General features: G+C 40.3%; 1 protein-coding gene across 4 annotated transcripts in view; it reads left to right on the top strand.

The window, feature by feature from the left end:
* PTPRN2 (protein tyrosine phosphatase receptor type N2) overlaps positions 1-17,296 on the top strand; it is a 659,325-nt gene that overhangs the window by 550,587 nt on the left and 91,442 nt on the right. For 3 of the 4 annotated variants that reach the window (XM_032099269.1, XM_032099259.1, XM_032099276.1), the window contains one exon: positions 178-390. The exons of the other annotated variant lie outside the window; for it this stretch is intronic. In XM_032099269.1, coding sequence (XP_031955160.1) covers positions 178-390 — 213 coding nt within the window. The remainder of the gene's footprint in view (positions 1-177; positions 391-17,296) is intronic. 4 annotated transcript variants of the gene reach the window in all.

Below are 17,296 nucleotides of genomic sequence, written 5' to 3'. Positions count from 1 at the left end.
GCGAGCCGCCGGAGGGGAGGGCACGGAGCGAGGCATGACAGCGGTCCTGCCCCTCTGTTTGCCTCCCTTCCCAGGCCCAAAGTTAGCGCCGCCGGGTGTTCCCCCCGACGGGATCCCCCCTCCGCGCTGCTCCGCGACCGCGCAACTGAGGCGCTGCCTCTCTCTCCTCCCCTGCAGAAAAGCAACGTCCCGCCACTCGCGCAGCGCGGGGAAGAAGCCGAGTCCGCGAAATTCCTTCTCCTCACCCTCCTCTCCCTCGCCTGCATCGCCGGGGTCCTGGCAGCGTCGGGGGTCGCCTACTGCCTCCGCCACCGCGCCCACCACCGCCTGAAGGAGAAGCTCTCAGCCCTGGGGGCTGACGCCGGCTCCGACGCGCCCGCTGCTTACCAGGTAAGGACCAAGCTCGCTTGCTCCGGGCCGGCCCCGGTGTCCGGCAGACCCCCGAGGGGGGCCCTTCTCGCGTTGGGAGTCGCGGGGGTGGATTTGTTTCCGACGCTTCCCCCCCGCCCCCGTTCCAGTCATAGTCCCGCGGATTCGGGTAGCAGCTTTTTACTACTGGGTATCAATCTTGGCTATTCTGGTAGCTGCTGTAAATTCGGGCCAAATTTCAAAAATTAAAAAAAAAAAAAAAAAAAAAAAAAAAAAAAAGAAAGAAAAAAAAAGAAAAGCAGCCCTTGCCATTGAAATTCTCAGAAAAATAGCATTAATATCCATAATCTGTCACTCCTGCCACTATTAATAACGAAAAATCTTTAACATTTATGAGGAATGGATTGCATGGTTATCTGAAGATGTCTCTCTTTTTGAGTAATCGACTTCTTCAGGGTCTGATATGAAAAGAGCCTTTGACCCGATCTGTTGCCACCTTCTGCCATTATTCAGATAAAATGAAATCTAATGCTGATAGATGGGAGGTAAACCAGGACTGGTTCTAGGAGAACAATGATAGCAGATGTGTACCCAGTAATGCTGGAGGACTACACTCGGCTTCTCTGAAATAAATCAGAAATCTCAAGCTTTCAGTTTCAAAAGTGTTGGGTGGAGAGACACTACGTCTTCCTGAAGTTTGTTTTTGATCATATGGCACTTATTTCTTGGTGTGCTATTGGTGTGGTAATGCATGTGTTATGGTCATATACCACACAGCCCTGGTCTGCTATCCAAAAATATTTGGAGTGTGACCAGGAAAAACAATCTGAGAATGTGTAAACATTGTCACTGTAGTATCCCTGTCTGTTGTGCACCCATAGGGCCTTGCTAATGGCACTTTCCTGTCAAGTTTTATTTTACTTTCTTGTTCTGCTTAGGATCAGACATTCTGGCCTTTCTGTATCCTGGAGCTGAGATAGATTCAAATTGGCAGCTGAGAGTCATATGGGAATAAACTCATATTTCCTGACAAAGTTTGGGTCTGTCTGTACCTCTTATATGTTAAAGATGTAATGTATTAAGTATATCTCCACAGGCTGGGTCTAGAGAGAATTAAGAACAGAATAATAAATAAGAATGTTTCTGTAACAATCAGTATCTTCAGGAATGGTTTTGGTTTTCACTTTAAAAGTAATGTTTACTTTTTAAAAAATCATTAAATTACATCTTTGCATTTAATGACTTCCAAAGCAAGGCAGAGTGAGAGCAAGAGCATTTCCAGTAGACAAAAAAATGGAGTGTTCTCTGAGATAAAGTGTGAACGAAACAGCAGTTTATCAGTTTTGTTGGCCAATGAGAGTGTGGCCATAAATGTTTTTCTTTGATTTTAATAGGTAAGTTGCTGTTGGCTTATTTAAAGTGAAGAAGCAATAGGTAGGCTTTTCTCCCATTAATTGTGAATATAAGAATTCTTAATTTTTTTTGAAAAAAGCCCTCCAGGTTCCAAAACCACACTTGAAACTGAATTTGTGATAATTAACAGGACAATCTTCCTACTGACAGCTCTAATTAATAGTATCTGTAATTAAAATCGTGCCCTTCCAGCAGGAAAATTGTTTGAATTTCTTGGAGTGACCTTTTTTGCCATTTCTCCTGGGAGTGTCGTGGTTGATATTGATTTTATAATGAGCTCAGTTTGTTTAATAAGAATCTGTAATCCAGACACCAAATGAAATGTGTGCTTCATTTTTTCTTCACAGATTTATATATATTTTTAAATCTTCATATTTAGATCTGAGAGTGACATTTTCTGTTTAAAAACAACAACAATGCTTCAAGGTTGCTGCTCAGTTTTTCAATAGCAAGACTCTATTAATATTCTTTGTTCCTGACCTCTGGGCCCAGTCCTAACCACCTGACTTCTTAAACATTTCCATTGGGTTTTCAGGGGAACTGTAGTCATGAGTGGGAGGAAAAATGTTTTTCCTTAAATACAAAGGTTTCTAAGAGCTTGGCTCTCCTCCATGGAAGTACATGGGAATTCTGCCATTTGTTTCAATGGCAGCAGTAGGAAGCCCTGGTATAGGCAGACTAAATGCTCAGGCAGTTTTGATGCTTCTAAGTAGCATTTTATCAAAATGAATTACTGAGTCTGGATCTGTATATAATAAACTATTCACATGGATTTGAAGAGAAATAGGATTGAGCCCTATTGGCATTGTCAGAATCACTTTATGTAGAGCTGTGTTAAATGTAATGGATATCTGGTGTGATGCATGTTTTGGATAACATCAATTAGGTCTCAGAAAGGCATCCACTATCTTTCTCCTTATCTTCTCCGATACTTGTAGGAGAGTAATGTAGCCTTTATGGGGGAAGGAAAGAAGCAGGCAGCTTTCAAAATTGTACCTACTTGGTTCTCTTCTGTTATATGTTTCCCAAGTAGCTACTCAGTTAACTCGATGTTTTTTAAAAATATGAAATATTTCAGGGACTGCTGCCACTAGGCTTTAGAGCATGGTACTCCCATGTGTTGCTGCTTACAGCAGACGTGACAATTCAGATTTTTTTTTTATTTGAAGGGGGAGAAATTGGTCAGTATAAAAAGGCCTGGTGGCCCAATGTGATTCAGAGAGAACACTGAAATATCACTTCGATTCGCATGCTTCTCAAAATGTCAGTGGTTTATATCTTCACATAAACAAGACTGACCTAAATCTTCAGCATTTAGCAGAAGCGTTTTTCATCGTAACCCAGTTTAGCCAGGAGAGTTCATTCAGGGTTTTACGCCCTCCTTACTCATCCTGTGAACTTTGGAGAGTTTTTTCCCATGGCTGTTTTTGGGGGGGTTGAGGGGTTTTTTCTTCTCCTTCTGGTTTGTGCAGTGAAATGCCAGCTTGAGAAGGGGAAAACAGACAAGCCAGATTATCAGGGGAATAGCAGGTTGGCTGCTAAGTCTCCCCCCGTACTGGAGGCGTAGCACTTGTCATGCAACATCACCCTTCCTCAGGCACGAGCACTCCTTACACTTAGCTACTAACACAAGTGTTTCTTGTGTAACTGCATGAAGAAGGGACCTGTCTTAGGCAGGACAACCAGTGCTGTATAAAAGTTGAAGCAGGCAGATTAAATCGCTGCAGTGGTCCTGATAAGCTGCCAAACCTGGTTCTTCAGGTGTTGGGTAAGGCAAGCAGATGGCCCTCGAAGTGTTGAAGTAGGGTGTGGGAAACCTACTGAAATACTAAGTAACAGGAGGAATGATAGATACACAATTGCAAGTTCATTTATCTTTGAGGCACTAAACAACAAAATTACAGGGTCGTTTAATTAGACAGTAGCTGAGGAGCTTTTCAAAATTCATAGAAAAAATGTGTCTTGTAAAATGTTACATTTTATACATAAAGGCGGACAGTTTTTGTGTGCCTCACAAACACATCTTCTGTCCTTTCAAACCACACGTGTAATGATTAGATAAGTCAGCGTTAGCATTCAGGGATGACTAAAAGGAGGCTCTTGGTGCCTCTGCGGAGCCCCCGCGCATGCGCGCACCTGTACCCCTGTTTTTAATTGTTGCTGGCGTTGCTTTGATCTTCTTTGAAAAGCAGGTTTAGCATTCTGTGAGCCCACTCTCTGGTTCAGGAGATTAGGGCAGAAGCGTTTTAGGAATTTTCAGCAGACACTGTTTGATTTATTTCACAACACTGAGCAGATTTTCTTCATGCACTTTGAAGACTTTAGAACATAACCCAGAGAAAAGCGGGCATTCAGGCATCAGGAGCGGGTGGCAAACAGGGCCACTAAGTGCACATCTTACTTGTCACCGCTCCCATTAGCGAGCAATTTATTAATGTAATGAGTGTGTGTTAGTGACTGCTGCTATTTAGGGATGCTCTGTTTGATTCAGGGTGATATATTTGTGAGTCCAACTGAACTCTGGCTTTTGACCCCTGTGTGGGGTACACTGGGGTGTGCATGTTAAATCATCAGCATATTTTATACTTTGCATTGCAGAACTTTCCTATGGGCACAGTCTTCTGCATCACTGATAATGCTCGGCAAAATGTTGCCCATAATGGAATTAAAAGGCAAAAGTTAAAATGCTCTGAAGCTGGCTTCAGCAAGCTTGCCTTTTAATATTTTATGTCAATAGCATTCTTTTTAATTTTCCTTCATCTCAGCCAAAAGAACTTCCTTTAAAAAGCAAGGGGGAAAAGACCAAATAGTTCACAATGAAGTTCCTTCTTAAACTGCCTGAAGTATTAAAGGTTACGTGCAGATGGATTACATCATCAGCTGTTTTAAAAACTTGTCCAAATAACTTGATTTGGCAGGCATATAATTGTAAATTATATGTTAAATTCTACATTATTACATGTATTGTATTATATATAAATTATATATTCCTTTATCAAATACAGTCTTATTAATTACATGATCCTGCTGGATTCAAAGCCCCTAAGAACTTCTCTGTGCTCTTACAGATTTGATCCTGCTGGTATTTTTTATTAGAGATGTTAAGAACACACTATTTGCAACAATTACAATAAATATTTTGCTGCAAATATTTTAAAAGTCTCCAACTGAAAGGATCTGTTGGAAACAAACCCTCTACTTAACCATCAGGCATGGTTTGTGTGTTTAAATACAGATAATTCATTACCTCTAATATGGCTTAATATTTTACACTCTAGACTGAATTTCAAAAGCAAACTGGTTATTATAATATTATACTTTAATTTTATAGTAATTCTGCATATCAACTCCTTAGAAAATGGAATTTTGTGGACTAGGTGAAACGGGGGGGGATGGGGGAAGGAAAATTTTGCTGTTCTTCTTTATCGAGTTCTCAGTAATATTCCAATTAACATCAGCCTTAGTACCAAGGAAAGCTGGTAAACTGGGGATAATCCGTACCATAAAGTATTACCTTCTATCTTTATAAAATTTAATTTTCAAGGACCCTCCTACACTTAAGCACAAAAGATATCACTGAGGATGAGGTTATTCAGTACATGAGTATTTAGTAAACATTTCAGAAGGAATACATTTTGTAAGGATTTTGGATAGATGAAGATTTTGCCTTAAGGCGGAATGCTGTGAAGGGCTTGCTTGTGTTTTCTTCTGGGAAAACAAAGGGCATAACGCATTTTTAATCTTTTCTTTTCCTGTGTCCTTATTTAAAGAGGCAAAAAGAGATCATCTCATGACTATATAAAGCTACAGAAAAAACTGTAATTGTTTGTGATAAAGCATACTCGGAGTGGTATATGAATTAGAAGAGTTTTTGTTGTCCATTTAAGTCTGCTTACTGCGTATTATGTGAACAATTTTGTCTCTCTTTGATTAGCATTTTGTCTTAGAATAAATTCTCAGGAACCTGCAGATACTTTTTATGAACAGTTGTTACATAAACCACTGTCCTTTAAGGTGAGATAGTTTTCACAGTGTACAAAATGTGTATGACTACACAGAATTCACAGTAGTCACACATAGCAATTCTGGGAGAGGAGAAAGGGGGAGTGTTTCAAGGTGGTTAGAAGGAGAGTTTACCTGATGTTTAAACACTTCCTTTAAGTCAGACAGTGGATGGCCAAAGCAGAATGAGGCAAAACAGGGTGTGTACAAATCTGGATTTAAGTCAATTTTTATCTGATTAGAGCTATCCACTGTTCCTGTGGGGCAGTGGACTCTTTTTCCCTAACCTTGCTTCCTGTGGTAGGCATAAAATTGAATTAAATGATAGCAGTGTTCAAAATAGCATTCCAAAATACTGTATGAATTTATAAATCAGCAGGAATTTATCAAACTTGCTTGGTCAGCAAATAAATAGGGATTTATTTGCTAACACAGCATTTTAAATTAACTTCAAAATACTGTTCAATAAGAAATGCCCATCTTAAGTGCTGGAGCTTGATGGCAGAGATTTCAGAGGGCACTTCTGGAAGTCTTTATTTGAGCTTGTGGTGTGTGTCTCCGGAAGCAGGGCTTTCCTGTCACCTCCTGTCCCTCCTCTGGCCCTCTGCTCCAGCACACATGGCCTGGCCCAGGGGCAGCCCTGGGGGAACCATGCAGGGCATGGGAGAGGGACTTACTTGGCTTATTACTGATGGCTCTCCTCCAGCCTTCTCCTACGTACATGATCTATCAGCTTCTGTGAATTACTTGGTGTTGGAGAAATGGACTAGCCCTTACCAGAGAAGGTTTAACCTTCACAGCCAAGATCCTGGGCTGCTGCTGCAGTGGCAGTGCAGCAACACTTAGGAGTAAAATACGCTTTACATTAGAGTGGGCAGGTGAGAAAAAGGTTTTTTGTAGGTGTGGAAGGAAAATGAGCATACCTGCAAGTCTTGGAGTGCTTGGATGAGAAGGTGCCATGTGGGTCTAGATTTTCATTAAAAAAACATCTTTTTCAAGTAGTTGTCTGTTTTTCTGCATAGGACTAGTGCAAAGTAGCAGAGAGAAAAGGTGATGTTGACCCTCCCCTCTTAGCCAACTTTGTTTGTTTTTCAAGAGTACGGTGTTTGAGCTTGGTGTCTTGTGAAACAAGGACAAACATGCCCCAAGCATCTTGCAGTATAATTTCTGTGTATTTAGGATGTAAGAAAATGCTAAGTAAAAATAGTAGGAGGTAAAATTAAGTTAGTGACTCATTTTTAATTACTGGGGAATCCAGAGTCCTTACCCAAACAGGCATTTCTCAGAAAATGTGCTAGAGCTACTCTGGACTTGCAGGCTGCATCTCGCCTGGTAAATTAAACCGTTAAATAGTTCAAATGGTCCTGGCACCATTTCAGGTCAGGCCACCCAGCTTTCTCACAGTTTCTTAGCAAAGTTAACACGGGCAAAGAAAAAGAAATAAATTCACTCAACAGGCAGTTTTATTAATAATTTGGCTGTAGCCACCTGGTTTTACAGGGTGAGAATTCCTATTGCTTTATCTGCCCTAACTCCCTGTCCTGGACCACCAAGGTCCGGGCTCCTGCTCCCGAGGATCCGGCTCCCGAGCACTCTGCTCCCGCTTCAGAGCTCCTTTCACCCATCCCTGCGGTGCCACAGGCTGTTTGCCAGCTGAGCATGGGCTGGTTCTGGATAAGTACAATGGATTTTCTCCCCCTGGTAAATTGATTATGTCCCAGTGCCTGTACGTTATAAAGAAGCCAAAGATAACCACAGCCTTGCCTAATGGGCTGGAGAGTATTTGATTTGCAGTCCCAGGCCATACATCATCTCAAGTGTCCCGATTTCTTTCTGGAATAACTATACCGTCTTCTGTGGCTGTTTTTTTCCCATGTAATGTAGAGGATAATCAGGCCTGTCTTTCCTACACACTTCTACCCTTTTTTCTGTTTAGGATTTTCCTTTTTCTTTTGCAGCAACTCTGTTATCATGTTTCAGATTTGACACATTCTTCTATTGTATATTCTCTGAGTGCTCAGCAGCTAACACTGCAATCTGCCTTGCTGATCCTTTCATACTCCTCCAGACTGCTGCACTAGAAGAAAAAAAATACATTTTTTTAAAGTTTTTAACTGGAAAGTTTTGTTGTTTTGTTGGGTTTTTTTTCCAGGATAAATCTTATTCCAGGGCCTCTGAAAGGGAGTAGAAATAATTTTGTGTACATAAAGAACTGTGGTAGATGATGTTTGTCAGTTCTTGTAGGACCATGTTGCCTGTGAGCAGAAACAGGTTGCAGTTTATTCTCTGAAGTCTGTAAGGTATATAAAAGCATTCTTCTACTGCTTTCTGTCCTCCTGCACACCAGTCTCCCATAGTGGGCCGGCAAAGGGAAGAGGAACAGGGAATGCTGTGTCTCTTCCTTTCTCCTTCTCCGCGCGTGCAGGGAGGCCGTGCTGTGCTTGGCTGTACGGGTGGAACAGCTCTGTGTCCTGCCCAAACCAGCAAGATTTTGCCTCCAAGGGTCTTTGTCCTTCCTGCACTGTGTGTTTGTGCTTCACCTTTGGGAAGGGTTTGAGGCTGACCACAGCCACCTAAGGTTTTACCCTGGCAAGCCCATACGGACCTGGCTGCTTTGTGGGACAGATGAACAGAAGTGAGTCTTAAATCCTCAACTTTCCTCTGCCTAAAGGCCTCTAGGGACTCTTGTAGGGATGTTGCCAAGTGGAATATTCAGAGGGGACTCTGATATTTTTGCTTGTTTTATTGTGGTATAAGCTATAAGACAAGTTTGGGTAGAGCAGGCTGGAGCTCTCCTGGGGCCATGCTGCTCAGCTGCTCCAATCTTCCTAAAGGCACAAGTGAGAGGTGCCGTCCCGAACGGCCTCATGGGTGTGTGTGTGACACGTGAGGGCAGGAAGAGCCATGGAAGGCCTGTATGCTGAACTACAACGAGTTGGACATTGAGGATGTGATTTGTGTTGGCTGGACAAGAGGCCCAATTTCATTTCTCTCAACAGAGAGAAAGCTCTGGCTCCAGGGGTGGGAACCTCCAATCTGAGATATTTTCTTTCTTATGTTTCATGCACAACGGAGACCTAAATGCTTTCTAGCAATTAAAGAACAGTAAAAGACAATCTGAGTGATTTAATGCACACCAGCAAGGCATGATAAAGGACTGAGAGAGCTCACCTGACTTTGTTCTGTGGTTTTTGTTGTGACAGGTTCTAAGCTCTCACAGCATCAGTGTCTGTCCCTGTACTGTAATTCAGCTGGGGCATTCCCACAGCTCTTCCCATTCCAGTTCAGGTTCTCAGCTTTCAGTATGCAAATATGGGTTTCATCACTTGTATTCTTAGCAAACAACCAAACCAGGACTGAAGAAGGGAGACTGTAAAAGGATGTTCCTAAAAGTAAATCCCTCAAAGAAACAAAATTAATTTGGAGTGTGAGAGAGAATAGCTTTTGAATAGGAGAAAATCAAATTTAGTGTAAGTGGCTTATCCAGAGTAGAAAATCCATTAGCTTTTCTCTAGCTTTGTTGGACAGTTTCTGTACTTTTTGCTAAAGACAAATGAGTGATGTTTTATTGATGGTTGTTTGGGACGACTGCTTTCTGAACAAGCACAGATTTTGACCAGGGCAATAGTTTTTTTAAATTTTTAATCTTTCATACTGATAAAACCCTGTTGAATTTCAGTGCCGTTTTTATTTTTCTGTTTTCTTGTCTAGCTGACATAATTGCAGTCTTCTTGATGATTCCAGCTTTTTCCTTTTACATAGGACGGCTGTTGTTTTGCAGAACGACGTTCTGGCAGCATCTCAAGAGATCTCAGAAATGGCTGATCTTGCTCTCCAAAGTGAGAACAGATCAACATTATCCTGATCAAACTCACTTTTGGTATTGGGATTGCATGCTTACCTCGGCTGATTAAAATCACTCCTTCTCCCCTCATCAAGTGTTGCCTGACTTGGGAATCCATGCACTCCATGCATGTTGGAAGGCTTGTCCTTGGTCACACTGACAACAACAGAGGTTAACGGGCTGCAGTAGAGCCCTAGGCACCAACACCACCCATTTTCTGCTACTGCTGGTCTGAACATCCCCCTGATCTTCACAAGTGTATCAGGGAGAATATTCACATGTTGGAGACATACTGATCTTTCCCACTAACTACTAAGAAAAGAATGAGGGAAACATGAAAAGGTAAAATTCACTATGCTGGTGCTTTTCTGACAGCACAGGGAAAAGAAACTTGGATTTTACCTTTTTTCAGCTTCTCAACTGGAGTTCATTCTGGCTTTCTGGGGAAGAAAAATGCCTCAATTGGAGTGAAATGGTGTGATTTGCTGGAAGAGGTTTTGCTGCAGTGGCTCACAGCAGAAGGTGCCAGTGGCTGGCTATTCACATAGATCGGAGGAGAAATGTGATGGAGTTGACTGTATTTTTGGGAGCAAAACAATGTATACATGTAAATTTATCTTATATAGGGAAATTATGTCATACATCTCCCTCTGTATACACTGTGTGGTAATGATATGTGTAGTAACATGGGAATTTGAGCATGTAAAATCTGTGTATTGTCACCCCCAGGAACAAAATAACTGCAATTCCTAATTAACCTCAATGCAAAGCACTCGGGTGTGAAGTTAAAACGTACATAAGGATTGCCTAGAAAGCTGTTCCAAATTTCAGCTTCTTTTTGGAGGTCTGGGTCAACCCAATGGGTCTGCAGGCATTGTTAACTAAGAATTTTGTTTGCTTCTTTGGGGGCTTTAGAAGTTAATTAGGTATAAATCAATGCTGGAGGCTTCTGTGAGTGCTGGTCACTCCATTGCCAAAGGGACAACACAGAAATAGAGGGAGCAAGGAAAAGGTGACAAGAATGATTAAGGGCATGGAAAACTCATATGAAGAGAGATTGAAAAGACAGATTATTTCTTCTAAAACAGTAATGAGTGGCAGTATAGAAAAGAAAAAATATATGTATATAAATTGAGAAACTGAAGAGAGTGTAAAACTTTTATTCTGTCTTCGACCAAGCACCAGGGCAAAGATTTTCAGCTATATTAAATGCATAAAATAAAAGCCAAATAGAAGAAAAGCTATCAGCAGAATACAACTGCAACAAGCAACACTTTCTGCAGAATGTTGTTGAGGCACAAGTTGTTAGCAGGAATCTTAAAAACCAAAGGAGCACAGGAGAAAAAATATTCTACGTGATAAAACAGCTAATAATGTTTTAGAAGATGCCTGTAGCTTCATGCCCCAGGTCTTAAAATAATCCAAATATAAAGTGTGCCCATTTTTGGCATGTGCCTACCTTGCATGTGTTCTCTTGTGCTGTTCCCATGGGGCTTCTTGCAGACAAACTGGTGCCTGGTGGAGAGGTCCAAGGGAGAGTAGTGACCCCTGTGCTTGTATGAATTGGGAAAAGAAAATGCAGGAACCTCAGTAATGGCCAGGGAAGTCCCTTTCTTTGAATGCAAACACATGCACTAACCCCTTGCTGCTGCTGCAGGGGATTAATTTGAACTGGTGCCATGGGGCAGGTCAGGGACAGTGGAGAGGGCTGCAGCTCTCTTCTAGCCAGGAACAGTCAGGGTACAACCCTGATCCAGCTGAGAGCACGGTTGTACAGAAAGACACGGGAGAGCCCAAGAGAAATTGTGCATTTTTGCTGTTGTTGCTGTCTTCTCCAAAATATGAGGTCTCTCTGTATCTCTGACCATCAGTACTAAGTATTAAATCCCTGTTATTTTTTCCTGTATCTCCTATGACACCAATACAGTGAAAGTGTAGAAATATTGACCATTTTTTAATCCTTGAAGGCTTTTTTGGTGTGTGATAGAAAGAATGTCTGTACTCAGAGACTTGAGGAAACTCATACTATTTTTTGCCATAGTTTAGTAGAGTTTCTCTGTATTACCAAAGATTTGGCTCATAATAACCTAGTGTAACTTAGTAGCAACTTTGTTCTCTACAGATCCTTTTTTAACACTTGTTCACTACATTTGCATTTGTTCTTCCTTGCAGAGTTGAAGAGGGATTTAATTTTTTTTTTTTTTTTCCAGTGGAGAATGGGTGAAAAGCATTTAATTTAGTTTTCAAATCAGGATGGAGTAATGACTGGCAATTTTGACTGTCATGATAGATAATGTTATAAAAAAAGTTTGTTGCTGATGGCCAGCCTTGATAAATACTTCCTTTATCCTTGCATCACCTCTGGTATATGGCTGCCTTCTATGGAAAAAAAATGTATTTGAGATTTTGGAAGTTTTTAGGACTTCTTTTTGTATTTCTCTGACTGCTTTTAGAAACTCTGTTTCCATGAATGCAGTTACACAGACTTAGGGAGAAGCAATACTAAACTTTGCAATGGGGTAAAATAACATTTTTAGACATAAACTAGTGGGCTGTTTTGTTTCTCTTCAGGCTGGAAGTGCATGCTGAGTCCTGCTGGCTGCTGGGAATTCTTATTTCTAGCAGAAATGATCTCCCATTTTCAGTCCTGCAGGGCAATAAAATAGTGGACTACACAGCCTTAATGTATAGCTTTCCTGAGAAACTACAGCTGTCTTGGGACTGCATTTTTTGCCTACTTTGGGCCCCAAGCAGCTATAAACGCTGGGAGTGAAAAAGGAAACATTTGTGGCAGTTATCTTTAAGAGCACTGGCATCTGCTGGAAGCTGGTCGGGCTTTGGGTAGGTTAGACAAAGTCAAAATACACGATGGATTTACACGTGGTTCTGCGTGGCCTTTCAGGTTAATTAATTGTTGCTATGGTTTATTTGCAACCCATACTGTGCTGTGTGGCTCTTGCTGTGCTAGTGGTGAATTTTCTGTGCAAATTCATTTTAAGGAGCAGCTGTGCCCTCATGAGCATGTATTGGGGTTAGTTAAGATGAACAAAACATGGAAAAGGTGAAGTTCGTTTTACATGTTATTTTTTTATCTCTCTGGTTACTCCTTTAAGAAATCTTTCCCTTCCAGCTTCATACTTGCCATATACTCATATACTTGTGAAACATTACATGCAGGCACAGCTGAAATGGGGGAAATGCAATTTAGAGACCAGCATTGGTTGAAACCACATTTTTTTTTGTGGCAGGTAGGTCAATCTGATGTACCCCCACTTCCAGAATTACAGTTGTCTGAACTGTAAGGCCAGTAAAGCTCAGACATTGTCAGGAACACCCTGAGAAAAAAAAATGGGTGCTTTTACACCAGTAGATCTCAGGTGACTTCAGGTCCACAGTTTGCAGATGTTTCTGGAATCATCCAGGTAGTCTCTTTAAACCCTTAGGGAAGCCACCATGATGTCATCGTGCAGGGAAGATACTCTTTCAAGTCAGTCTAAAGAATCACGACCTTCCTTTGTGTATCCCCTATTTGTGAAGTCCAGGGTGCTGCAGTCCTGTTTAGTCAGGCATCTGTTTCACAAAAGTCCTCTTTTAGAAATAAAGGCTCTAAACTGTCATATGCAGCTCCAGTCAGCGGTCTTCTGTATTTTTGTACAGGAAAACATTCCCCAGCTGAGTAACCTAAACATGGTCTTCAAATTTCACTGACCCTCTAGAAAACAGTATTATCCTTTGAAGATACCTGTGCTTTCCTGGCATGGATTGGAGGGCAATATTATCATTATTTCAGAGAAATATCATTAGACCTCTGCTGTCATGTCTTCCTTGGTAATGAGAGCCATGTCAGAGATGTCTGTCTCCTTTAGGAGCTTGTGGACTATTCAGATTACTTCCTCATTGATGAGAGGCTACTGAAAGAATGAAAGTAAAATTATTTTCTCAAGATGTATTGCGTAGACAGCACCTTTGGTTCTGTGCAAGCCAGAAATTTTCATGTCTGCTGGACACCTGGAGGTGTGTAGATGGCTTTTCGTTTTTTTGTTTGGTAGAATAAGACTGTGTAAATATTTGAATTTAAAGAGAGGGAATAAAACAAAGAAATTAAAAAAAAAAAGAAGAAGAAGAAGTCATTTTTCCATATAAAGTTAGCCATGTTCTCTTTGTCTCATGGCCTCTACTTTCTTTGTATACATGAGGAAAGGGGAATCATAATTACATGAGTCATCACCAGGAAACGCACACAATGCTAAAATAATTGAAATTTTTAATTTCACAGACCACAATCAACGTTGGGGTTTTGTTAGGAGAATGATTCTCAAGCCTGTATTTGGCTGCGATGCTCTCAAAAAGAAACAGCAGCCCTGGATTTTAGATCATTTAAAAATCAACCAAAGCAGTCCCCCCCGGCCCAAGACTCAGAGTTATATTCAGATATATGGAGTGTGGTACAAGAGGGCAGACAGTGAACTGAACTAGACAGAAGAAGGCTGCCTTGACAATCAAAGAACTATATTTTACTTTCTTCTTTTTCTCTTTCTTTTTTTGTTTGTTCCTCCCAAGATCTATCACATACAAGTCTAGATAAATATGAATTGTCCAGAGTATGGATGTGCAATGATACGTTTGATGCTGTGTCTTTCAAAATATTATTCTCAAACATTTTTCCAACATATCCCTTTTTCCCTTTCCTGAAGGGACACCAATATCAGTAGTTGTCTTTTCTGACAAGGATAGAAAATATGCATACAATTATTACATGTATGTAAACAGCTCTTTTATTCCTGGACGAAAAGTATGCTAAAATTAAGCTAAAGATTGAAAGTATGTTTCAATAACTCAAAAATAAATGTTAATAAAGCTGTAATTATCCCCAAAGCTACAAATACAGTAAATAAGTTAAATTTATAACACCTGCAAGCATATTAAGTATGCAAAAGCAAAACAAAGGCAGCCAAATGACTTTAGCTTCACCCTGTAGTAACACTAAGCAAATTTAGTTAGAGAATAATGATGTTTATAGTCCTAGATTCATTTGTTAAAAAAAAAAGTTTACCTTATTTTTTTCATTTTTTAAATCTCATTGTCTTATGACTGCATCCATTGCAGAACAGTGAAATCCAGGCTGTACATGCAGACCCCAACTCATCCTGTGAATAATGCCTCCTGAGAAGGAAAATGAGACTGCTGTTAAATTAAATGTATTAAAGCTGAGGGGGCAAAAAAAAAAAAAAAAAAGGCATTTTAAAGGTCTTATTCCTCTATACTTAGCTTATAGATTACATATATTCTTAATCTTCATTATACATTTTGTTAAAAGGTGTAGCCTTAAATAATTTAGAATTGTGTCAGCATTTTTAATTTAAAATTTCTGCAAAATATGTTTGTTTCACGTGTAAAATGAACACAGTGTTCTTGTGATCATGCCTGCTTAAGCAGATTTGTTTCTTGATTGATAGAATATTAGGCAGGTCAGGTTGGAAGGGCTTGGTGTACACTCAGCTATCACTTTTAATAAACAGTAATTTCTTTGTTTAGTGTCTCTGCATTTTCTTAATAATTATTCATGGAAAGGTTTATTCTCTCTTGTATTTCGCTAACTCTGAAAATAATTGTGCCACACTTGTTTCTGGACTAACTCAAATGATTTCTATTTTCATTTGCTAAACAAAAAATTTTTTAAATCATGGAAATGTTAGTCCTATTTCCTGGACTTAGTTTTTGGGTTTGTGCATATTTTGGGATTAGTTACAAAATAGATTATTTTCATTAATACGCAGTAATGAAATTATATTTCTTTTCTAAATAAACTGAAAAGTTGACATTTCCCTCAGATTCCAGATCTCCTGTTAGTCAGATCTGAGGTGACAGTGGCTGGGGAAGAAGAACAGCGTTGTAGATATGAAGCTATTTTTGTTTGCTTTGGACTGAACATTTACCATGCACCTGGTACCAGCTAGAGGAGAACGATTCATATGCCATGGTCACTGGCTGGACCTGGAATACCTGAATATATTGTTTAGAGAATTTGCATTAAGTGTGCAGCATCCTCTGTAGGCAGCTTTGAGGTGGAATGGCTCATCATCAATGACTGCAAATCTGAGGTGAATGTTTGCCATCTCTTAACTGGGATGCTTCAGTCAGGTCTCCTGCCTGTCCTGTGTCACCCTGAGGCTCTCAAATTCCGGTTTTGCAAATAAAGCAAGGGAAAAGATTCAGTATTGCCCATTCAAGCCTCAGTTACATCTAGTTTTAGTTCTGTCGTTGCTTATACTCTTAATCCTTACCAGGACATATACCTCAATATCTCTCTGAAACCAAAACAGTTTTAGTAAACTGTGTGACTTTAATGGATTTTCCAATTTCCTTAGGTGGATTTTCCAATAGATGGCAGATAAAAATTTCTCTGAGTTATCTTTTGCCATCTTGCCCTCCTGTGACAGCAATGGCCGCTGTGCATCACAGACCTGTGTGGCAGAAAACACAGCTCCTGTCACTGGCTGGTGGTGTGGCCTAGCCTTTCTGCTGGTAAGCAAGTCACATCTCCAAACCAGGCCTGGACAGGTATCTGTGGGCTCCATTTCTGAACAGACTTGATGCCTCCTTATTTGAGAGGAGACATTCTCACCTCTTCAGGTTCAGAGACCCACCTAACAAAACGTGGTGGTAAGACCAGCTCCCAGTTGTTGTCTAGGAGGTACAGCAAGTCTCTTAATGCCCTTCTTTAAATGCGGATAAACTACATTTATGCTGCAGAGTGGTTCATTCACAAGTAGAATGTATGGATTTGAAAATCTATTTGTTGTACCTGAGGAATTAGTTGCACTTCATGCTTCTCTCTGTCTCTGTGTGGACAACCAAATATTAGGGACATTTTAGAACCTCATTTTGAAGAGGTCCGGGGGTTTTCCAAGAATACGGTTTATGGTTTGTTTAAGGTTATCAATTGTGTGTCAAATGAGAAGCTCACTACAGATGATCATGGTGCTGTACTTTGAACTCATTTAACTCAACATTATTTACAGAATATTTATCTTGGTTATGGCAGTTTTTGTCATACAGTGATATTACTTCTCCACTATATACTGCATGTGACCACCACATAAGTTTGATAATAAATGTTGGGAAATAAAAAACAGAGTAAGTGCCTCAGTATGATAGCAATTCCCATGTGATGGGAAATAATGTCATAAACTTCAAATTACCTTTTAAATAAATGTTTATGTCCAACCCATCCATTAGATCATAGCCTGAAGGTCAGGAGGATCATTTCTTCATCTTTCACTGTATGCATTATGGTTGCTTTTTTAGGTGTAAATGATGTTTTTAAATGAAGAATGGCACTCGAAGTATACACAAACAATGGCTAGACATTACTGAGTCGCAGCATGGCAGAAATAGCCCCAGCCACTCTGCTAAATATAGAAATGCAGCAGTAAATTGAATTCATTCTTAGAAAATGTTTTTAATGGCTGAGACAATACAGAGATACAGTTCATGTCATTGTCACAGTATGAAGATTTGACATTTTAGTCAAGTTTGAATTCTAGTTGTGGTTTAGTAAATGGCTGATTTGCAAAGTGTTTGTGAGAGTAAAGATTTTGGAGAGGAAGGCAGGGCATACCTGAGCATGCAGAGAAGTGCACTGCTAAAAAATACCGTATTAAGAGG

This window comes from Corvus moneduloides, chromosome 1, assembly GCF_009650955.1.
Source record: "Corvus moneduloides isolate bCorMon1 chromosome 1, bCorMon1.pri, whole genome shotgun sequence".
Classification (NCBI taxonomy): Eukaryota; Metazoa; Chordata; class Aves; order Passeriformes; family Corvidae; genus Corvus; species Corvus moneduloides.
Note: the sequence above shows the minus strand (reverse complement) of the source record. Positions and strands in the feature narration are given on the sequence as shown.